Source organism: Euwallacea fornicatus, chromosome 10, assembly GCF_040115645.1.
Source record: "Euwallacea fornicatus isolate EFF26 chromosome 10, ASM4011564v1, whole genome shotgun sequence".
Classification (NCBI taxonomy): Eukaryota; Metazoa; Arthropoda; class Insecta; order Coleoptera; family Curculionidae; genus Euwallacea; species Euwallacea fornicatus.
The window spans coordinates 5,176,095-5,198,063 of NC_089550.1; the positions used below are offsets into that span (position 1 = coordinate 5,176,095).

The 21,969-nt window shown below is 34.2% G+C and overlaps 6 protein-coding genes across 13 annotated transcripts; 4 read left to right on the forward strand and 2 right to left on the reverse strand.

The window, feature by feature from the left end:
- Positions 1 to 3,796: 3,796 nt before the first annotated feature.
- LOC136341684 (transient receptor potential cation channel protein painless-like) lies at positions 3,797 to 7,005 on the forward strand. The gene is made up of 3 exons (XM_066286907.1): positions 3,797 to 4,391; positions 4,447 to 4,720; positions 5,078 to 7,005. Exons 1-3 carry the CDS (start codon positions 3,797 to 3,799, stop codon positions 6,957 to 6,959), a joined length of 2,751 nt encoding a protein of 916 aa, XP_066143004.1. The 3' UTR covers positions 6,960 to 7,005.
- Positions 7,006 to 7,329: 324 nt separating this feature from the next.
- AMPKalpha (AMP-activated protein kinase alpha subunit) lies at positions 7,330 to 10,649 on the forward strand. The gene is made up of 6 exons (XM_066286908.1): positions 7,330 to 8,165; positions 8,366 to 8,701; positions 8,948 to 9,248; positions 9,364 to 9,551; positions 9,690 to 9,807; positions 9,877 to 10,649. Exons 1-6 carry the CDS (start codon positions 7,611 to 7,613, stop codon positions 9,963 to 9,965), a joined length of 1,587 nt encoding a protein of 528 aa, XP_066143005.1. The 5' UTR covers positions 7,330 to 7,610; the 3' UTR covers positions 9,966 to 10,649.
- A 199-nt stretch (positions 10,650 to 10,848) lies between these two features.
- Positions 10,849 to 17,847, reverse strand: LOC136341686 (CCA tRNA nucleotidyltransferase 1, mitochondrial). Of its 5 annotated transcripts, XM_066286911.1 has the most exons (5): positions 17,731 to 17,839; positions 15,043 to 15,249; positions 11,834 to 12,429; positions 11,569 to 11,762; positions 10,849 to 11,389 (listed from the first exon to the last, which is right to left on the reverse strand). In XM_066286911.1, exons 2-5 carry the CDS (start codon positions 15,094 to 15,096, stop codon positions 10,854 to 10,856), a joined length of 1,380 nt encoding a protein of 459 aa, XP_066143008.1. In that variant the 5' UTR covers positions 15,097 to 15,249; positions 17,731 to 17,839; the 3' UTR covers positions 10,849 to 10,853. The 5 variants fall into 5 exon arrangements, with proteins under 5 accessions (XP_066143008.1, XP_066143010.1, XP_066143006.1 ...); XM_066286913.1 differs by lacking the exon at positions 15,043 to 15,249 and having other exon boundaries at positions 17,731 to 17,847; XM_066286909.1 differs by lacking the exons at positions 15,043 to 15,249; positions 17,731 to 17,839 and adding an exon at positions 13,461 to 13,992.
- Start1 (Steroidogenic acute regulatory protein-like) lies at positions 12,943 to 18,261 on the forward strand. Of its 4 annotated transcripts, none has more exons than XM_066286915.1 (9): positions 12,943 to 13,056; positions 15,514 to 15,686; positions 16,020 to 16,178; positions 16,588 to 16,641; positions 16,791 to 16,923; positions 17,040 to 17,215; positions 17,324 to 17,473; positions 17,596 to 17,876; positions 17,969 to 18,261. In XM_066286915.1, exons 2-9 carry the CDS (start codon positions 15,603 to 15,605, stop codon positions 18,165 to 18,167), a joined length of 1,236 nt encoding a protein of 411 aa, XP_066143012.1. In that variant the 5' UTR covers positions 12,943 to 13,056; positions 15,514 to 15,602; the 3' UTR covers positions 18,168 to 18,261. The 4 variants fall into 4 exon arrangements, with proteins under 4 accessions (XP_066143012.1, XP_066143013.1, XP_066143011.1 ...); XM_066286916.1 differs by lacking the exon at positions 12,943 to 13,056 and adding an exon at positions 14,148 to 14,548 and having other exon boundaries at positions 17,596 to 17,897; positions 17,969 to 18,183; XM_066286914.1 differs by lacking the exon at positions 12,943 to 13,056 and adding an exon at positions 14,153 to 14,548.
- Positions 18,262 to 18,402: 141 nt separating this feature from the next.
- SIFa (SIFamide) lies at positions 18,403 to 19,904 on the reverse strand. Its single transcript, XM_066286492.1, has 3 exons — positions 19,117 to 19,904; positions 18,868 to 19,021; positions 18,403 to 18,626 (listed from the first exon to the last, which is right to left on the reverse strand). The coding sequence occupies exons 2-3, from the start codon at positions 19,016 to 19,018 to the stop codon at positions 18,535 to 18,537; spliced, it is 243 nt and encodes an 80-aa protein (XP_066142589.1). The 5' UTR covers positions 19,019 to 19,021; positions 19,117 to 19,904; the 3' UTR covers positions 18,403 to 18,534.
- Positions 19,905 to 20,060: 156 nt separating this feature from the next.
- Positions 20,061 to 21,674, forward strand: LOC136341474 (PSME3-interacting protein). Its single transcript, XM_066286491.1, has 5 exons — positions 20,061 to 20,294; positions 20,440 to 20,538; positions 20,724 to 20,963; positions 21,035 to 21,244; positions 21,381 to 21,674. Exons 1-5 carry the CDS (start codon positions 20,198 to 20,200, stop codon positions 21,518 to 21,520), a joined length of 786 nt encoding a protein of 261 aa, XP_066142588.1. The 5' UTR covers positions 20,061 to 20,197; the 3' UTR covers positions 21,521 to 21,674.
- The last annotated feature ends 295 nt before the right edge of the window (positions 21,675 to 21,969 follow it).

A 21,969-nucleotide genomic window follows, 5' to 3' on the forward strand; every position in this document is an offset into this window, starting at 1 on the left:
CAGCAAATATATTCCCCATCCATTTAACCTCTTGCAGAACGCTTAATCAGAACCTTCAGGCATAAAAAACATAGTTTAAATTACCAATATAGGCCGAATATTGAAAATAGCAGGTGTTTTTAGAAAAAGGAGCGAGTGGCAAATTTTTGGCCTCAATTTCATTTCTTAAAAAACGGGAAAAAGGCAACAAGCGGTGTTAAATCACATACATATGGCTTTAATTTAATAACAGTAGTCGAGTATTACCGTAAGTAGTAGTAGTAAATCATTTATTATCCCCCAAACACAATTTCTAACCAATTTAATCACTCTTTATTAGCAAAAACGCAACATATATATATATATATATATATTTTTTTTTTTTTGTAGAGGGGGAAAACCTTCTAAAGGTACCTGGTCTGATGGACTGGCGACCGGGTTATGTGGGATTCATCCCCTGAAAGGAGGCGCCTATCCATTAAAAACCCACCTCTCTTTACCGTTGTTCCCCCCAGAACCGCCGATTGGCATTACTTCAGGGGAACAACAACATACTTCTACCTAAATTGAACATTTTTTTTTTTTTGAGATTATAATGAAACATACGAAAGAGACATTTGGACGAATAGTGTGAATCATCTTCATCCTATCCTCTGAATCGCACCACACGAAACCCAAGATAAGGATAGATATATAGTGCGAGCACATCGGCTTTAAAGACTGGTATTAATCACATCTATACATATATACTTACGTAAATTATACATTACATATATATATTTATATTGAAATCCTTATCCAGTTTCCGTTCCGACCATTTTGTACTCTATCTTACTTGTGATGGCCAACTGACACATAATTTTTTATAGGAAAAATAATAAGACAGTGGAATGTCCGGTATTTATACCGGTTTGGGGGAAACCGGATGTATCCGATTCGAAAGAAGGAATGTAGGTCAGTGGTTAAGTGATTGATATACGTATCTTCCGAGAAATCCTTTTTTTTAGGAAGAATAAGAAGGAAGTGAAATGTGCAGTATGTATATTCATTCTGGGAGGGGGATATAACCAATTCTTGACAACGCTGTTATTATTATACAGGGTGTTTCCTAACTACGTGTAAAAAATTTAAAGGCGTAATCCTCGGCTGATTTTGAGTCAAAAATGTCTAATAAACATATGTCCGCAAATGCCTTGTTTCCAAGATACAGGGTGTTGACTGAAAGACGTTGAAAAAGGTTTTAAAGGTTTCTAAAGGTTTGGTGGTATTTACTAAATTGTTTATTGTTAGTTTTTTTTGCTACTTCCGCTACTATAAACAAGATAGTCAGTGTTATTTTGGTGTTTTAATCTCTAAAGTGAAAGAATTTAGTTCTGTGTCCCAAAAATCAGATTATACCTGAGTTTTGAAAATTTTTCAAATGCCTAATTACACTAATCAAGAAATGGCCAATATGGTTATATAAACTTGACTATGCTGTCCCAATAAACACTCTGGATCAACTTCAGGAACGTATAATTACCGGATGTGAAACGATACGCAACACACCAGGAGTTTTCGAGAGAGTGAGACAATCATTAACAAGAAGGATGGAAGCGTGTATTATGAGTAATGGTGGTCATTTTCAGCAATTCTTATGATTAATCATTAAAGCATTCTCCCAAAAAATTGTCTTTTCTAAAATTCAAACACCCAAATTGAGTCATTTTGGAAATAAAATCTCTTTTTCTTGTCACATTTCAACACCCTGTATCTTGGAAACAAGGCATTTGCGGACATATGTTTATTAGACATTTTTGACTCAAAATCAGTCGAGGATTACGCCTTTAAATTTTTTACATGTAGTTAGGAAACACCCTGTATATTTATTATATATATTATATATATTTTGACAATTTCCTGAAAATAAAAGAGCAAAAACCTTTAAACAAATAGTGTATCAGTGAATATACTTTCACTTCTTCTCAATTCCATATGCATTTATGTAGGTGTCTACAATCGAATGGGCGTATTACCCCGAGAATGCATCTGTCCCCAGTGATATTGGTGTCATGGTGTGCTGCACCATTCATCTTCATTTTTTGACTTTTTTCAAACTTTGAGCGGAGACATCTCGGGCAGGCTTGGGGCAATTTCTTAAAAAAAAAATCAAATTATTTCGCCTCTACGCTCTCTTAAAACTCTGCCAACTACGTGACCATATTTTCTTCCGTTTCCAAGGTGCAGCATCATTTTGATTTCTTTTTCTTGTTTTGCTATTTATGGTACCGGAAATGACGGTGCCGAAATGTCTCTACAAGGCTCCACCATCTCAACTAAGGTATCCACGTTCAAGCCATATGAGTTCACTGAACCGATAAACAGAACATCGAAAATTTCAAAAGTTAAAGGGCGAATGAAGCTAATTGCCCGACACCCTTTGGCATACTTTGACAAGGACAAAAACGTGCTGCAGACTTGATATTTTAATATTTCGCTAGTTCCAGATTCAGAAAATGTAGACGCGTATTATGTAAAAACATGATAATGGATTTATGGATAGATGGAACTATCAAAACAGATTCAGAGAAAGGAATCTGACGGAGCCCTTGCTCTTAAGATACCTTAAGCTCTGTTCGAACGACTACTTAGGACAGGACTGAGACATTACTTACACCATGAATAAAGCATAAATACAAGTTTAGATTGTTATTAAATGAAAAAATTAAAGTTATCTGTTAAGTAGGGTGTGTATTTTTATCCGTTTCAAGTCGATTTATGATAAGCAAATATCACCTATTTACTTTACCCACACGAGAAGAATTTGTTTCGTCAGTCGGTTAGCTAAATTTAGTCCATTACTGAGTAAACGTTCAGTCTCTCCGGAATTCATACTCGAATTATTGAATATATATAATGTAGATATCTGGTTAAATACAATAAAAGTGTATGTAGATCCATGTTAACGCGCGGTTGATGCGGTGTAATGAACTCATAGTTTATCATGAATTCAAGGTTGTTCAAGTGATTTGGTGAAACGTGTCTTCCAACCTGAAACACATTTGTAAATTAAACGATTTTTTTAAGTACTTGTTCGAGAACATCAGTAAGTACACGAAAACTTTTTCATTTATTGTGCGTTTCATGCTTTTTATTTTAATCCATAATAATTCATTCAAATTAACGAACTAATTAAAAACAATTAAAAACGATTGAATCGGCAGATGGATATTTTTTAACGAAATGTGACCCGGTCAAAAATCGATCCAGATCACTAAAGGAATTTCATGAACTGGCTAAAAGTTATATTTCCGAGAACTGTTTATACTTGGGTATAAAATCCTACAAAGTTGAAATTTAAAGAAAAGTTTATATTCACAAAGTACTAGGAAACCACATATGCACTTCTTATTTTTGTTTCGCACCCTCTGTCCCGGGTAAGATCAATAAACGGTAACAATGAAGCAAAGTAAAACAGAAATAGTAACTAAATTCTACAAATTAACAACCATTTAGTTAGTTACTGAATCTTTCAATAACTATCAAGGATGTCGCTATGTAGATGACTCAGATAGTCCAACGTTCTTCTCTGACCCTTGTTCACATTAGGTGCATTGAATTAGGCAGCAAATATGCAATTTTTTTAGCTTAAAAACGATGCTCATTTTACCGACTTAACCATTTATCTATTACCGATTGCGAGTTCCCCATGCTGGATATCTTCGACACACTATTTAAACATCGGGTTTAACACGTCTCTCATTTTCCCATTCCAGATACGGTATTCACCATGTAATGTTAGCGACCATTCCGCATTTGAAACCTCAAGGCAAAAGTCATGTCTTGTCTAGACCCAGAACTTGGCGATGCCATTCCTTTGTTGCCCCTTCCAAAATCTTCAGCTCTTCTCAATATTACTTCGTCTTCTTGCTCAAACTACTTATTAGAGGCCGTAAGGAGCAATCATCCAGAGCTGGAAAGCCGCCTTCCATCTTTCACGATCGACGACTTCCTCAAAGTCCCTTATTCAACGAACGAACATCGAAACATCTTGACCACAGCTTGTGAGGATTCCCAGGTGACCCCCACGACTTTCCGCACGCTGTTCAAATATGTGGTCACACAATTTGACTTAGACAAATTCAGTGAAACGGGATGGTACTACTGTGAACCCATCCATTTTGCAGCATACTCCGTGGACATTAATAAACTTAGGGTGATTGTGGAGATTCTGATAGAACAGGGCCAGTCTAAAAGAATCAATGCTCAGTCGGTGTTTTGCGAAAATGCGCTACACGTACTTTTGGTATACGGAAGGAAACTTGAGTCATTCAATATACAACTCTCCAACGGTTGGGAGAGTAGAGTGTGCCACGTCATCGCCGAGGAGAAACCAGAAATTGTGGAGTGCACCAAGTTACTTCTGGAAGCAGGTACGTAACACATTAAGGTGATTTCAGAAAAATTGCAAATGCAATTTTTATAAAGGCATTGACGTGAACCACAACAACATATGGAACGAAACCCCGCTGCTAATCGCCATCCACTACAGACTACTGGGGGTAATAGAGCTTCTGCTTAGGAGGCCTGACATTGATTTGGATACCTGTAAAGATTCACTTAAAGGGAAGTCCGCGAGAGACTTGCTCAAGGAAAACGATATTCACTTGAATTTGCTCAACCCAATAACTACATTTACAACAAGCGAAGTGAAGATCCTTTTTACCTATTTAAAAAGCGGAGATGAGGAAATGTTTCTCAGGTACTTATTATAGTGAGTTAAGGCGTATGTTCCGGATCGGGGCATTCTAGTTTCTGGATAAGGCAAAACATAGTATTTATGGGTAAAGTTTAGTTCCACCTTTGCCATTTCTTTAAATGTGTTCGCTCTATATATTATGCATATGCGCAACACATGTAGATTATTGAGTCTACCTAGTCGCTGTTCAAGAATAAAGCACGTAACGTCTGAAGACGGTGACATATTTGTCCCCGAGATGTCAAGAACGGTGTTCGTCTGAGCCCTTGGTAAAAGGTAACAACAATAAATAAAAAATAAAATAAAGAAAAACATTTCTAAAAAAGTACTGAATTGAATATTTCACAATCTTCTTTACAGATTCAATAACGAAAATATCCGCCAGTACGTAGACGCAACAGATGGTGATCAAATCAATATGCTTCAACTCTGTTTATTAAAAGGTTTCATCGATTATCAGATGAAATTACCCTCTATAGGGCTAAATCCTCATAAGCAAAAGGACATTTTCAAGAACTCTATGGTAGCATTCTTTTGTTTAAATGGTTTCAGCAGGAGCGTCGAGCACCTCCTTAATAATAAAGCCGACGTTATGAAAAAGGAGAAAGTGTTAGGAGGGCTCAATGTGCTGGAACTAGCCGTCAAGTTCAGCTATTATCCTTTTTTGGCGTTGCTTTTGGAGCATAAGTATAGTAAAGTAAAGAAAAATGATTTGATTTTGATCTTAAAAAGTATTGGTCCCGAATGCTTCAATGTAGACAACTACAATGCGAGACACGTGTTGCAACTGGTAATTTCTAAATTGGAGAATTTTTATCAGGTAGAAAAATGTGCAATGTTTGATTCTCTTGAGGAGAGAATTTGTATTAAAAAGGACTTGACGAAAATAATGGAGTTGTATTTAAAGCATAATGGTAGTAGCGACATGTACAAAGAGAATATTTGTCAACTACTGAGAATGGGGGCAACCTTGACTGGAAATTTGGAGAATGTATCCTCCGAGAATTTGAAGATACACTTAGACGAATGCGTGGACTCTAATAGTATCTGCTACGATAGTATGATCAAAGACGATGGAACAGAATATTCAGAGACTGAGATTCTGCACGAATTATGTCACGACCCTAAGAAAAACGAGCTATTAAATCACCCTGCTCTCATCTATTTGGTTCACTCTAAGTGGCTCAAATGCAACAAATTCTTTTATCTGAACTTAAGTCTATATACAGGTTTCCTGCTTACGCTATACTTTTACATTATTTCCTTACAGATGAGTGTTCCAAACGTCATATTCAAATGGTTGTTTTGCAGTTTTCTGCTAATACAAACCACCAAGGAACTAATTCAGCTGGGACTTTTTTGGAATCGCTATTTTTACGATTTATACAATTACTTAGAAATTTCTGCCATAATCAGTTGTTGCGTGACCATATTCACCAAGAACGAACACTTCATGGTTATAGCCATTTTATTGTCGTCTTGCATTTTTTTGCTAATGCTGGGGCAATTGCCCAAGTTTACGAAGTACATGATCGTCTTCAGCTCCACCAAGTACTTTCTTGAATATGCAGCTTTTTACTTCATACAGTTCGTGTCCTTCGCAGTTTGTTTTTTTATTTTACTGCCCCCTAATGGCAAAGACATCACCGATGAAGACGTGGTGGGCACTATGGGTGGGATCGCTTTACGACTTTTCGAAACTTTAATTTTTTTTATAGGTCAATATGATGGTGACATTAGTTCGGTGCCAAAATTTCCAATATTCGGACGCTTTATTGTAGCGGTCTTTATTTTTTGCATGACCATCATTCTCAACAATCTACTCGTTGGGTTAATAGTGACGGACATGAATGTGATCCAGAAGAACGGAAAACTGCAGCGGCAAATCAAAATGATACGATTCATAAATCGCGTAGAAAGTTTCTCAAAGAAATCATTCAGTTTTATTAAATGCGAATGGCTGAAAAGGTGCTTTGTTACTACAGTGTTCAAGCCTGGAAGTATTAAAAATGTTAATTACGTATTTGGTACCTTTGAAGTGTTTGAAGAAGATGATAAAGTGTGGTTGAAGCACATTCTTGAGAACCGAACCCCGCAGAAGAACGTCCTACGTAACTTGTATGAGTATTTGATAGAGGAGATGAAGAGCGATAAAAAGAGTTTAAAGGAGAATAGGGACATTTTATATAAATTGAAACGATTGGAAGAGCAGATACGCAAGCATCACACGCACTCATATTGATTTGTTAAGAGCAATTTGACACTAAATAAATATATTTCCTTTGAGACTGGTTTTATTCATTTCATCTTTTTCTATATGCTGGTCGAGGTTATTTTCTATTTATATTTAGTAACAATTTGAACACATTTTTATTTAAAAATCTCCATGACTTGTTAGTTATACGTTAAAATCTGAAGGATGTATTCAAATGTATCACATAGGCTTTAATTAATTTGGTGATACGTCAACAAGACTGGATAAAAATTTATTCAGACATGATATTCCATTTGAAAACGAAGCGGGTACGGTCCTGGCCAAACACGGTAAATTCAACAAGCTGATATGGCAATCTGTTTTTTGAGCGCTGGCAACCCTGCTCTCACATGTCATGTCATAACGTCATGTGCCACTGAAAATAAACATATTTTTATTTATTAATTAATATGAAATAAAATTTAAAATTAAAGCAAAACTTGCTGAAAAGGTACTGTCCAGTGTCAATTACGCATCGGGTGAACCTCAGTGCAAGTTAATGGTACCAGTGTGGCTAGAATGCGAATATCATTAATGTTAAAAATTCCTTGTTAAATTCATACTTATGAGACGCAGTATCTGGGTTTTAATTAAACCATTCTTTTGAATAGAGATACCTAGCTTGGACGCTTTAGAAAGATGTCTGAATCTGCGAAACCAGCGGCACAACCCCCTGTTAAAATTGGACATTATATCTTAGGACAGACATTAGGAGTTGGAACATTTGGAAAAGTAAAAATTGGAGAGCACCAAATTACAAAACATAAAGTTGCAGTAAAGATTCTCAATCGACAAAAAATTAAGAGTTTAGATGTGGTCAGTAAAATTAGAAGAGAAATTCAGAATCTCAAATTGTTTCGGCATCCTCACATAATTAAATTGTATCAAGTCATCAGTACACCTACAGATATTTTCATGATTATGGAGTATGTTGCTGGTGGTGAGCTGTTTGAGTATATAGTAAAACATGGAAAATTGCAAGAACATGAGGCTCGAAGATTTTTCCAGCAGATCATTTCTGGGGTTGATTATTGCCATAGACACATGATTGTACATAGAGATCTGAAACCTGAAAATTTATTGCTTGACCATAATATGCATGTCAAAATAGCAGACTTTGGATTGTCTAATATGATGATGGATGGGGAGTTTTTACGAACAAGCTGTGGATCTCCTAATTATGCTGCACCAGAGGTAAAATATCTGTTGCAATGAAAGTTTTAGTTTTCATCAAACTTCATATCTAATTAAATTTGAATTTTACTAAATTTCTAACTCTGTTTATTATTCATACAAGGCAAACCACCTGTTTTCTATAGCGATCTACGATTTTAAATAAATTGGAATAACATATTTTTATTTATACACTGAAGTTTCTTTTATTTTATTTTCAGGTTATATCAGGCAAATTGTATGCTGGACCAGAAGTTGACATCTGGTCATGTGGTGTAATTCTCTATGCTTTATTGTGTGGCACCCTTCCTTTTGATGATGAGCATGTGCCAACATTGTTTAGAAAAATCAAATCTGGTATATTTCCAATTCCAGAATACCTAAATAAAACAGTAGTGAGTTTATTATGCCAAATGTTACAAATTGATCCTATGAAAAGAGCTACAATAGATGATATCAAGAAACACGAATGGTTTCAAAAAGATTGTCCTGCTTACCTTTTTCCTTCGCCAGTTGAACAGGATTCTTCAGTCATTGATACTGATGCTATTAGGGAGGTATGTATCAAAAAATATAATAGCTAATGATGTACTAGAAGCTTGTTTAAGTAACTATATAGCATTTCTAGACATCATGGTGAACTAAACTTTTTTTTCATCTTGAGTAATTACCTTCACGGTTCTTGATAAAAATTAAATGAACGCAATTTATAAAACACATCCACTAAATGCATTATTTGTGGATTAAACTTGATGATTGCTATAGCTAAATAATTATTATGTTGATACAAATATTGTATGTAGGTATGTGAGAAATTTGGAGTTCAAGAAGCAGAAGTTCACAGTGCTCTTCTTAGTGGTGATCCACATGATCAGTTAGCTATAGCTTACCACTTGATAATCGACAACAAGCGAATAGCCGATGAAGCAGCTAAAGCAGAGATCAAAGATTTCTACGTAGCAGGCAGCCCTCCACCAGTCAGTGTAATGCCAAATTCTATCGATTTTAATAGCCCTTTGAAACCTCATCCTGAGAGAATTGCCCCGTTGCGAGACAGAGTAACAGCTGCAAATCATGCTGCAGCAACTGGAGATAGGAGCAGAGGTAAGTATCATGTATTTCTACCTTTAATAATTCTAACTTCGTCAGTGTAACTCTTAGTAAACAAAAATTGCATAGGAAATTAGAAATATTTGAATTTAGTGATGTTAAATTACAGTAAAACGTGCAAAGTGGCACCTCGGAATTCGATCGCAAAGTAAACCCAATGATATCATGATGGAAGTATACCGAGCCATGAAAGCTTTGGATTATGAATGGAAAGTCATAAATCCTTATCATGTTAGGGTGAGACATAGAAACACACTACATGACAGATTTGTAATGATGTCTTTGCAATTATATCAGGTATGTTAAGCAAATGACTTCGTGAAAGTATTGTTTTGTCAAAATATTCCCTGCTTAAATAAATGATAACACTTTTAATAATTAACAAAAGAAACTTTTAATAATTAACAAAAGAAACAACACTTTTGTTATTTTTAGGTAGATTACAAGAGTTACCTGCTCGACTTTAAGAGTTTGAGCAATGAGGAGGTTGAGTCAAACAATATAAATCCTGCCGCCCTGTTAATAGATGCTGTACCGACTCCAGTTCAAACAGGTAGAAGGCATTATAAATGAATTTCTATTGAACAATCGATTATTTATTTATATTTTTTTATTGGCTTAGGAAACTTACCAACTCTGAAACCAAGCGGACACCATACTATGGAATTCTTTGAAATGTGTGCTGCCCTTATTATACAACTTGCACGCTAAATATACTTTGTAATATGTGAGCACTTTGTGTTATTTAGTTTTAGTTGGTTTTGTGATAGCTTTTGGATAGAAATTAAAGTAGATGTAGAACTTTGTTATCAGTTGCCAATATTCGACAATTTATTGTTATCGATTTGAATTAACACCACTAACAAGAGTTTTAAATCATCTGCTGCGGTGTCATCTATAGGAAATATGCGCACTTGTGTTGTACATTTCACAATTCCGAAGTTGTTGAATGTTGCTAACGAAACAGACTTCACTGAGAAAAAATATTTAAGACATGCTTCTGACATTTCAACGGCTAATTGAGGTTCTATTTTTTAATAAACGCCCATTAGAGGCGTGCCATTATTCATGTCTTTGCCAATTAAAACAAATTTTAAAACATACGCTGTATATTTTTCGATATTTTGGTTTTCCGTATGTAACGATACTCTATCAAATTTAAAAATAAATACTTTTGTTTTTGAATGTAATAGAGCGGAAATTACATAAAGTATAAAACTCCCATTCTGAAGCTACAAAAAATAAGTTAGCCCCTTAAAACCTTTAAATAAAAACTGTAAACTTTTTATGACTTACTCTGTATATCTATATTTATTCTTATAGCTATTAAATGAGAAAAAAATTGTTAGTAGTATTATAATGAAAATGGATTTAATAAAATATTGTCAAAACGTTTTCTACTGTGTTTTCTAAATGTCCAGAAACTATATCAAATAAATCAAATTTTAATGGAACACCCTAAACGTCAAGATGTTTTTGAATTTCTCAAGATATTCTATATATAAATCTTTAATAAGACCTACCCACGTTTTTGAAATATTAATTCTCTCAGCGTAGCACTTGTATATCAAAAATAGGAAAATAAAACAAAACATTACCTTATTTAACATTTTTCTTTTTTTTTTTCTGTAAAAGTTTTTCTAATATTTCTGGAATACAATCTAGCAATTCTTCAGCGCTAGATTTGAATTGATTATCAGCCCATATGTTTCTCAATTCCTGCATCACAACCCCCATAAACCGTCCACTTTCTACCCCTCTCTCTTTCAACATAGCACCATTAACAGGAAAATGAGGTATTTGCCACTTCTCTAGTTCTTCCCAATATTTTGAATTATTATATTTTAGGACCTCTAAGGCGTACTGCTTCATCACTAAAGGTTTTGACTTTGCCTTTACTATTAGCTGCTGGTATGGAAGAAGGTAGTTTGGATGCAGCTTTGGTTCCCTATTTTCGACTATAAAAGTTGCTAGATCTCTATCAAATGCCGACAATTTTAGACGGCTGTTTAGCGCAATCGAATCTTCAACATTGTTGAGTAGTGAAGATAATAAAGTTATGGCGTTCAAATTTAGATGTCCACTTTGACTCCACACTTTTTTTAACTCTTCTGTGTTCGGTTTCATAGGCAAGCCTGAAAGGGGATAAGTGTTATTAATAATTGGTATGAGATAATGAAATTCTCAATTATAATTATTCAGCTCAGCTTGATTGATGGATTGACTCACAAGCTCGCTCGGCCAGACTAATTGGTCTAATAAAAACCGCAAATCTTGTATGAAAAAATCGACCTTTTCTTCACATTCTGTTTACCTATGTATTGTGATAAGCCGCAATCAATAATAACCCCCATTAAATCACCAGCAAAATTGCCTTCCAGCATTTTTCTAAGTTCAGTCCATATTCTCTCCCCAGAGATTTTACCTAAGCCTGCGGAGTTCTTTTTTATAGCCTGCAACGTTTCTTCCTCATGATTATTACTCTTGTCGGAAATTCTGCCATAAAATCTTTAAAAAGAAACCTTTTTCAATGTATGCATTTATTAGGCAAATAACTGTTTTTTTCAGAATACCTTTACCTGAAATATCTTAAAATCCGCAAGTAGTCTTCTTGAATTCTCGTTTCGGCATTGCCGACGAAAGTCACCTTTCGCTTCTGTAAGTCATCGTAGCCAAAGAAATAGTCGTATAAGGATCCATCCAGCCCCAGAAACATAGAGTTAATTGTAAGGTCACGTCTTAACGAATCCAACAGCCAATCAGTAGTAAAAATAACTTCAGCGTGACGACCATCTGTTACAACGTCCACTCTCAAAGTGGTGATTTCAAAATTTTCTTTATCGTTAATTCTAGGAGTTATAGTGCCATGTTTCTCTCCATTTTCATTGATCATTCTAATTTTCTCCGATTCAAATATTTTCTTCATTTCAGTAGGAGCGGCAGTCGTCGCGAAGTCTAAATCCTTTGGTTTTATGCCCATAAGAAGGTCTCTTACAGCACCTCCAGCAATGCGTATTTCATAGTTGTATTTAGCAAACAACGCAGCCAGTGATTTTAGTTCGTCTGTGAACAAACTGCGAAATTCTGGGGTTTCAAGTTTCATTATAACTGGGTTTTCTCGTGATTTCGGAACGCTCATTTTGATTTTTGCTAAATGTTTTTCATAGAGCGCAGCCTAAAAATCCGTAAAAAATACTTAATCATAGTTAAGATGGCTTGTACAGGGTGGCCCCTTTTCCCTGGTTTTATGAGGTGTAAGAAAAAAGTAATATAGATCAAAAATAATCTGGTGACAAAACAAAATTCTCCGGAAAGAATTTTTTTTATCTGGCCGTTTTCAATTCCACCTTGCGTTTTAATTACTGCTTTTGTTTTTGTCATCTTTGAAACAATAAAATAAACCCAACTATGACGATTTGCCCTGTATCCCACAAAATTAAGAAAAATAGCCATCTAGTATATGTATACATGCAGAATACATATGGGGCTTGTTAATTATATATTTCATCGTAAATTTATTTTTAAGATTTAATTTTGCTATTTGAAGTTTTTTCTTAATTTTTTTTAACAAACCAACTAAGAATTTGCTCAGATAAAAGAAACAACCCTGTACATATTGAGTAACCTAATTAACCCAAGCTCTTTGCTTGGGACAATCGGTACCATATTTGCAATGTGAATCAACATTTACTTTTCAGGGGATTAAAAACACCTACGAAATCCTAGAATGGGGTTGCACCTTCTGAATTAAATCAAACTTAAAATACCAAATAACATACATTTGAAGTGAGGTTAAGAATTGGTAAGTAGGTCCTTGCTACTTTTAAAACCTTTTGAGCAAGTAAAAGAACTGTTGAATTTGCACGTTGAGAAGTAAATATAGATTTACACGGTATACTTGAATCACGCAGTGGCTTGTAAGCTAATTTAAGTATTTTTTAGATTTAAATAAGCTCATCCAAAAAAAAAATAAAATTTCCAATGAAATGTTATAAATTCAAGTTTTGTTTATGTTTGGTAGTAGCATGTCATTGCCATTATGCAAAGTGGCAAAATTATGGATAATTTTAAGCATCCTTATTTTGTCCATAATCTTCTCTATTGCAAATCTTTTTGCTAGCTATTACTTGTTATTACGCTAGTGAATTACTTGAAGCTTTAATAGTGCTCCTTTCTTAAGCCAAAGAGTAATCCAGGTGTACTCACTTTATCCTGACAAGCAGGCTTAAAACTAAGGTGAACACTAACTTTAGAAAAGTTTCTCTTTGGGAAATGCAGAGTTAACATTTTTAACTTACAACAATAAGTCATATTTGTGAACTTAGTTCTGGTGTTTCTACAGAAAAGGTTGGAATCACTGAAAAATTTAAAAAATCAACCCAGAGTGTTATGGATGTGGAGCACCGCCTGTCAATTCGCTGATCAGCTGATTGTTAGGAAGGAAAACAAACTTTTGTTTACATTCATTTTTTATATAATTATAGTAGAAATAATTATTTAAATGAAAACTTGATGCTTAACGCATACTTTACAGAATACTTGCCAACGCAATGTAAGATTTATTAATGGTAATCGATGTCTTCAGGTTTTGCCTCATCAATGTCATGAAATGGGTTTTTTATTAATAATTTTTCTTGATAATTCATGGGCGGCTGATCAATGAAATGATCAAGGTCGTCCTTTACCCCAATCATATTAATTAAAAGTTTTTAGTGACACCAGGAAACACCCTATATATATGTGTGCATATTGTGAAAAGTTGTAATGAATTGGTGCGCACAGTGTTGCCACACCGCTCAAATACTTATTAACGTGAAACTTTGCCACATGTTATACTCATGACATTGTTTTTATTTTTTTTGTTATAATAGTATGTGTCAATGTCATCCTGTCAACTGGTATTTTTATAAAATAATTACTTTTGTAAACAAAGCACATTATTTATTGTATAGCATTACAGTATAAAGCAACTGAACAAAAACAAATCAAAACAAATGTAGTTTATTTCTAAAGTTAGTAGATAGGCAGGTCGATAAAAATACAATTAAAAACTTCTTTTATGTTTATAAAATTGAAAATTGTTGTTACTATAGAATCCAAGTATTAATATGATTATTATTCTTGATTTTTCACCTTTATCACACTTTTTCTTTGAGGTTTCTGGTTTCTTCTAACAGCAGTTAAATTTACTTAATAGTCTTTAAAACTGTTACAAATGAATTCAGAAGAACCTGGTTTCTCGAGCAACTTGCCTAATTATCAGAATCAAATCAACCAATCTCCCTTTGATATATGTAAGTAACTATTTACTTAAGTGATTTAGGGTGAAGTGATTAGGAGAAATGGTGATTTTATATTTATTTTCAATCTATGACAACATTTATCATTTATGATTCTTCAATAGCTCAACATGCAGCCATCTATGCTACCCTGTATAACTTACAGCTCATCAGAATAAGCTTTATTGTCATGTGAGTGAGGCTTCATTGGACAAACAAATGAGTAAGGCTCCAAATCATTTGGGCAGTCTTGTTATACTCATTTGTCTTCACATCATTTTCTTGTCTTTAAATTAAGCATAAATTAAATCAGAAAGACAAGAAAAAGTGTTTTACTGATGACATCAAGAGTCATGTCGATTTAATATCCATTTTCATGGCAATTATATAAAAAAAAGAATGTTAGAATCTTGATATTGTGGCCTATTAGATTTTTAGGTAAATAATAGGCTATAGAGGAGAGCATAGAAAAAGGGCAAGAAAAAGTATTTTACAGTCATTTAACACACCCAGTAATGGTGCCTTCTAGTGCTAACAATGGGAAAAAATAGTATACACATCATGGTGGAAAGTGTCCTTTATGTGTCTCGAGCAATGGTTAACTAGGGCTGACTATCTTTTGCTCTTCTTTTGAACATTCAGGGAAATATATTAATTTCCATATTTTTTCTCTGGATTGCAAGTGTCCCTGTCCTTGATTCTATATATTGGTTCACCTAAGCAAAGTAATGAAAAATAAATTTAGGTGGCATTTTGGTAATTTTTTTGCGCAACTGCCTTTCAACGCCAACAAGTAATAAACAATAAAATCTGCGGACTTTTTATAATTTTTACGCCCTTGGACGTAAAAAAGCCATTCTACAACCTAGGACGTAAAAGGACTATTTTACCCCCGCAAATGGCGGCGTAAAACTACCTTACGTCCGGACGTACGGAAATTGTCGTTTTCTTTTGTTTTAATATTTTGTTTATTCTTACAGCGCATTCGCAAAGTATCAACACCATTCCATCAATTCGTGACTATGTTATATCAGAAGATCTATTGGCAGGACAAAGGCAGGGCGACAGGATGTCAAATGTTCGAAGGTTTTTTTGTTTATTTGTAACATTCGATTTCCTGTTCATATCCCTTATGTGGTTAATTTGCGTCATGGTAAGTGGATAAAATTTAAATGTGCAAACCCATTGATTTCATTTCACTGCAATCTAAATTCGAGCAGCACCAATTCGAGAGAGGGCTGAAAGGAGATTACGCCTGCGACGAAAGATCGCAATTTTGTTTTTATTTCGTACTCAGTGCCTCCTATAGTTTTCGAGATACCACTGGTCACCCAGAAGTGGTCACTTCTCCACATGCTTTTCTTCATGGCGTTATAACGTCTTCACTTTTCAACTTGAAATAAAGCGCGAAAGACCATGTATTTAATTCTTATATCTTTTACGACTGTGACTTGTCCTGAAATATTTAGTTTTTCTTTATTTTTAGTTAAAAGGTCAAAATATTATGAACGCATTGAGTGAGCAGATTCTTCACTATAACGTTCATACGTCCTTGTTCGACATTGTATTTGCTGCATTTGCAAGATTCTCAGTATTAATACTGTTTTATGCCTGTGTTCAAATTAATCACTGGATAGTGATATCAGTAAGTATTTATTGCACTTTTATATATCATTTAGTATTATTAAATGTCACTTTCTTAGTCATTTATAGCGAATTTGATTATGTAATTTACAATGTAGTAGGGCAGGAAATCTGAATTTTCCCTCTGTTTAACATATGCCCGGAGTCTTTGACAATGTATAGTAAATGTCTGACAGATAGCTACATCTGTCTTGTTCTGTATTCTTATGTATGCAGTGCGCAAATCACACTGGCATATGCGAGCGTCTAACTTTTTGTATGTGTTTCACATTGACATGCGTACAGCAAAGATCGTACTACGTGCTGATATTTGATGCTGTAACTTTATTGAATTTACTGGAACCGATACATATAACAGACATGCGCTAGTTGTGCACCCCCGGTTTTTATTACTTTTTTTTAATTTTTAGGTGTCAACGGCATTAAGTTGCGCATTTTTGATAACAAAGGTGTTTATGTATAATGTAAGTATCTGTAGGATGTAAAAAAACAAGAGTTGTCATTTTACACAATCAATCAAAAACCAAAACAATTGTTATTATCTAGTTTCTAAGCTGTTCATCCTAAAAAATTTTGTGGTACGTAGGTCATTAAGGTACATAATGAATTTCAGTGGCCAAAATCATCTCAACCAGTTTTTGAAGTACTGTTGGTGCTAGCCTCGTTTATTCTATCCTGGGGAGAAGCGTGGTTTCTGGATTTTAAAGTAATTCCCCAGGAAGACCATGCTAATAGGTATCTAATAAGTATGTATAATATTAAAGTAGTTCATAACTATGTATTTTTAAAGATTTACATGATTTTTGTACTAATTCCCAAGTATGAGAGACCAAAGTGAAGTGAATATAATCATATTTTCCAGCTGCTACGGAATCGGAAAGAGTTCCAATAATTAGAAGTTATGTACAAGGTCTTCCTTCAATGTATACTGAAAGCATAGGTAACTTTTATTCGCCAATGGCAACTCCAGAAGGCTCCCTATTGGAAAGAGACGTAGATCTTCCGGCAATCATTCCCGTTCTTCTAACTCCAGAGCAGGTAATAAGATTAAATAGAACAATTTTATGTTCATTATACTATAAAATATTCATAAACCAAGATCACATGTGTGTTTTAAAGTGTTATCTTAAGGGCTTCACGTTTCAGGTGAACGAATACAAGCATTTAGGAGCCCGAACTTTACAGACTGCATGGGATTTATATCAGAAGCAGGATTGGAAGTTAGAAAAACAGCAAAACCAAGACCTGGTTTTTGTAAGAAAAGACGCAGTCGTGGGTACCATATTTAAATTAGAGGTATGTATAATCCTAGAAGTTTTGTTTTGGGTACGTTACGCAAAGTAAATTACTTGAAATATATAGCTTGATGGTACATTTGATGCGGCCAATTGGTAATTATGTACATTTTAATGTTTCAGACAGAAATAAATGTGTCACCGAGATACTTATTAGACGAATTATATTTTGGAGTTACAAACTTAACTAAATGGAATAGTTCCATAAAGGAGTCTCATAAGGTCCAAGCGATAGATGAATACACAGATATTACTTACCAGATTTCTGCCGACGGCGCCGGTGGATTAGTTAGCAGTAGAGATTTTGTCAATTTACGACATTGGGCTCATATTGAAGAGACATATGTGTTGGCGTCTGTCAAATGTGATCATCCAAGACTTCCGCCTGGTTCTAAATATACTAGGTAACTTTATTGAAAAAATAGGTGATGCTTAAAGTTACTGCAGCAATAAAAAAAATTCTTTACATATGTTTTTTTTATTTAATTTTTTGTAGGGCAGAAAATGGAGCTGGTGGATACATTTTCAAAAACATTCCCGAGGACGAGAATAAATGTCGATTCATCTGGATCGTCAATCCTAATTTAAAAATGAAGGTGCCTAAGTTCATTTTGGATAAAGAAATTATCAAGATGATGTTTATGTTTGCACGAGACTTAAAGGAATATTTAGATAGACGCAGAGAGGGAAAATAAAGGAACTGAATATTTTCATTTTTTTTTTCATTCATAAAAATTTATTATATTTTATGACCTAGTTATTCAATATAAATTTTAAGTACGTAAATAATTGTATTTTTGGAATAACAACGTTTCCCCATAAAATGCTTAAAATTTTTTATTTGTGAAAGTATCGTCTTTATGAACTTTCCGATGTTGACTGCGACGAAAGGTTACTCTCAGGTATTTAGAAAATTGAACAAAAAACACATTCTTTCTGATTGGGCATTAAATTTATTATTAGATAGTTAGATTTTTTATTCGATCAGTTAATGGTTAATATGTAACAATATTGCATATTCTATCGATGCTAGTTACCAGTCGTTCGTTGATTCCCATGTGGTTATTTCTCTTGTGGAGGAAACCACTGTTGGCAAGCCTCGTTTGCTATTTCACACATTGCAGATAATGCTTTACTGGCAGACGAGTCATATTCTGAAAACATATGATGAAAATGATGATATTATGGTAAATACATATTTCTTAGGCTGTAAAAAGAAACCTTTATGTGGTCGCCGATTAGGTATTCTCTCAATCAGCTTTAAAAAAAAGATCGTTTGGTATCGATAAATAATACCAGGGTAATTCCATATACATATATTTACCCATGGATTATTGGACTAACCATAACCGGGCATACATTGTAGATGAATAAGAACGATGAAATATCACTCACCACCATTGACTAGATTTCCGGACCGCTTTCCAAAGATAGATCCGTTAAAAGGTGGTTTTCGATAGGTTGCAAGAGCGGGTGATAGAATGAACAATATGCTGGCTGCCATTAGTAAAAGTGATAGCTGTGTACATAAGGATTTGGAAACCATAATCTAGAAACAAACGTAAAATGGATAATATCAAATCAAAACACATACAACAAAAGTAGTAAGAGATTATGATTTTTAATTTAACATGGTTAACTTACTCTAGTAATATAACTATTTATTGTTCCAATTGCTTGTAGTCTATTGGATTGTTGCACTGATTATGCAGCATCTACTACTAAAAGCTCTGCAGAATGTAAGTTTCTTTTATACTTGCTGGTACCTATTCCTGCATTATTGGTTTAAAAGTCAATTTAGGCTTCATTGTCTATAGCAATATGGATTCTTAATGTAATAAAGTGGGTTATTTCCCAGCGGTTTTAGGCTCTCTAAAGCGTTGTGCGATGGAACAGTAGCATCATAGTAATTAATTTGGCCACACTTTTCTTGATATTCTATTTTTTCAAAGTATGCCTTTTAAGTAACATCTTTTGGTAACTATGGTCGCAACAATTGTTTTTGCTTCAGCAAGGGAAACCCGACACTTAAGTAGAACGTGTAGCACGAAGTTTTTTTTTGGTAAAAAATCAGTTCAATTCAAAGTAAAAATTTAGTTCAGTTTAATTTGGAAATTTTCTTTTTCATTTTCGAACCATGGAAAAAAATTCAGGTACGTATCAAAACAGACTGTTTTGTGTGGGCATTAAGTACTAGAAACGAATAATTTTTTTGTGTTTAGCTTTTTTCGTCCATGCTGCAATAGTTCCCGACTTGGGTAATAGAGTGAGGTAACGAGTTATGTATGTAGGTATTTATTTCATTTCGAATATTTTTATTATTTTCACAAACAATTCAGAAACTGAACGGAATATGGCACCACTAGTAAAGGTGGATATTGAATAATTGTGAAAAAGGGAAATTTTTATCAAATTTAATCGACGTCAGTGGTACTAGTGTAATAGTAAAGGTAGTTGACATTCGGTTTACGTTGGGAAATAATGTTAACGGGCATAGATAGCCTTTAGAGAAAACTCTTTATTGATTCCAACTTTTTGAACTGGTGGCGCTTTGGACAACGTAAAAAAGACACAAATGCAGTGACAGCGACAATGACATGTTTTGGTGAGTTTGAGTGGGCCAAGAAGATAAAATAAATAATAATTTACTTACCTAAATTAAATATTTAATTAAAAAAATTTATGGTCTACTTCACTTACAACCCTACCATTTGATCTGTGAATAATGAGTTCCGGATTCATTACCGAAAGCGAAGCGTCTGAAATTAGGAAGAGACGCCAAGAGGAATGGGAAAGAGTACGAAAGCCTTCGGATCCTTTAGGTGTGTATATTGTTATAACATAATATTCAAATGTTATAATATTTCGTTATTTGCGAAAAATTGCTTACAAGTGAGTATTTAAGCATTTAACTTCAATGAACTTATTTCTTTTTGTGGTTAAAAAAAAATATATTTTCATGTTTAGAAAGACCTGAAGATCCTTATGATAGCAGGAGCTTATATGACAGGTTGCAAGACCAGAAGCAGAAAAGGGATTTAGAATATGAGGAAGCACATAAACTAAGTAAGTACTTACTTAATTGTCTGTGTAAGCCATTCCCATATTCTCCATATTTTTAAACTGAATTTAACTTAAAGTCAAATCAACACTTAAATTAATAATTTTTATATATTATATTTGTTTTTTTTGTATAAACACTTATAACAATACTAATTAACAATATATTTGAATCTATGTATTATTTGCAGAGAATATGATCAAGGGCCTTGATGATGATGAAGTTGAGTTTCTTGATTTAGTTGATCGTACCAAGATAGAGGCAGACCGAAAGAAAGAAATTGAAGAAGAGAAAGAACTCAATGATTATAGAACTAGAGTTGCAATTTTACAGGAGAAAAGTATTGACAAGCGTTTACAAACAGACGTAGTTGTTACCAAGCCAAAATGTTCAGGATCAAAAAATCTTAATCAACAAAAGTTACTGAAAGGTATTTGACATTGACAAATGTTTCAGAGTACCTTCAGTCATTCCAAAAAAAAAGTTCTCTTTCTCTTTTAGGAGCTGTTATAAAGCGAGCGCAAAGTGGAAAGCGCAAAATGGAACCAAGTAGTGACAGTAACAACAAAGAAGATTCTGAAAAGAGTCCAAAACAACAGAAAACTGTCTCTGATAGGGGTGATACCACTCTCAGGCCAGATACTGTCCAGAGTGTTGGAACTCCTCAAGCTGGCGTACCATCTGCTCTTAAATGTGTTGCTGTTTTACCAGGTACTTAGTATTTCTTTTTTATTTGTATTCGTGTCCAAATTAAGAAACAAGTGTTTCTAACGCGTTTTAAGTTACTTGTGTTTGCCTGCCATTGCTGCTTCTACTCTGTAGTTCATTAGTATAAGTGGTATTTTAGGTTTAGGTTACTACAGCGACGCATCTTCCGATGAGACAAATTCGGATTCAGATAGTTCCGAAATAGAAAAGCCTTCAACAAATGATTTGCTGGGCAGAAGATTATCAAAGAAGAGTGTCCTGCAAGTACCCCATAAGTGATGAAATTAGAACATTGCACCGATTGCGGTTGTACATTTTTTCAGTCGGTCGTAATACCAGGCAAATCTGCATTGTTTGATATGAAAATAATTGTATAGCATGTATTATGATATTCATTATATACATATTAAAATAAAATAAAGAATAAATTACATACTGATATTTTAAGTACCAACTTCCCGACAATTTAGTATTTAGGTCGCCAAAGCGTACCGCAGAAATTAGAATTTAAAGAAAGTAATTCGTTGGCCCTTGGATACAACACCAGATTTTTCCTTGTGCAGTGGATGTGTCGATTAAAATCCTGTAGTGTGTCTTTAACTTTTTATACGTACCACTCGGATAATAAGTGTTAAAAGTATCTTTCATACACTCATGATATATGAACATGATCTGTTAATTTGATTATGCCAATTTCTCTCCTCATCTGAAATTAAAGTGGCCATGGT

Bases quoted from the DNA above. Each gene is read 5' to 3' on its own strand.
- LOC136341684 (XM_066286907.1), top strand. From the start codon at position 3,797: ATGTCTTGTCTAGACCCAGAACTTGGCGATGCCATTCCTTTGTTGCCC. The intron at 4,392-4,446 runs GTACGTAACACA...ATTTTTATAAAG, and splicing joins CAAGTTACTTCTGGAAGCAG to GCATTGACGTGAACCACAAC. The intron at 4,721-5,077 runs GTACTTATTATA...TCTTCTTTACAG, and splicing joins GATGAGGAAATGTTTCTCAG to ATTCAATAACGAAAATATCC.
- AMPKalpha (XM_066286908.1), top strand. From the start codon at position 7,611: ATGTCTGAATCTGCGAAACCAGCGGCACAACCCCCTGTTAAAATTGGA. The intron at 8,702-8,947 runs GTATGTATCAAA...TATTGTATGTAG, and splicing joins ATACTGATGCTATTAGGGAG to GTATGTGAGAAATTTGGAGT. The intron at 9,249-9,363 runs GTAAGTATCATG...GTTAAATTACAG, and splicing joins AACTGGAGATAGGAGCAGAG to TAAAACGTGCAAAGTGGCAC.
- LOC136341686 (XM_066286909.1), bottom strand. From the start codon at position 13,565: ATGACTTATTGTTGTAAGTTAAAAATGTTAACTCTGCATTTCCCAAAG. The intron at 12,430-13,460 runs GTGAGTACACCT...ACGGATTTTTAG, and splicing joins AGCCTGCTTGTCAGGATAAA to GCTGCGCTCTATGAAAAACA. The intron at 11,763-11,833 runs GTAAAGGTATTC...TTCTTTTTAAAG, and splicing joins CGGATTTTAAGATATTTCAG to ATTTTATGGCAGAATTTCCG.
- Start1 (XM_066286914.1), top strand. From the start codon at position 14,470: ATGAATTCAGAAGAACCTGGTTTCTCGAGCAACTTGCCTAATTATCAG. The intron at 14,549-15,513 runs GTAAGTAACTAT...TTATTCTTACAG, and splicing joins CCAATCTCCCTTTGATATAT to CGCATTCGCAAAGTATCAAC. The intron at 16,179-16,587 runs GTAAGTATTTAT...TTTAATTTTTAG, and splicing joins ATCACTGGATAGTGATATCA to GTGTCAACGGCATTAAGTTG.
- SIFa (XM_066286492.1), bottom strand. From the start codon at position 19,018: ATGGTTTCCAAATCCTTATGTACACAGCTATCACTTTTACTAATGGCA. The intron at 18,627-18,867 runs GTGAGTGATATT...ATATGTTTTCAG, and splicing joins CGGAAATCTAGTCAATGGTG to AATATGACTCGTCTGCCAGT.
- LOC136341474 (XM_066286491.1), top strand. From the start codon at position 20,198: ATGAGTTCCGGATTCATTACCGAAAGCGAAGCGTCTGAAATTAGGAAG. The intron at 20,539-20,723 runs GTAAGTACTTAC...TATTATTTGCAG, and splicing joins TGAGGAAGCACATAAACTAA to AGAATATGATCAAGGGCCTT. The intron at 21,245-21,380 runs GTACTTAGTATT...GTGGTATTTTAG, and splicing joins ATGTGTTGCTGTTTTACCAG to GTTTAGGTTACTACAGCGAC.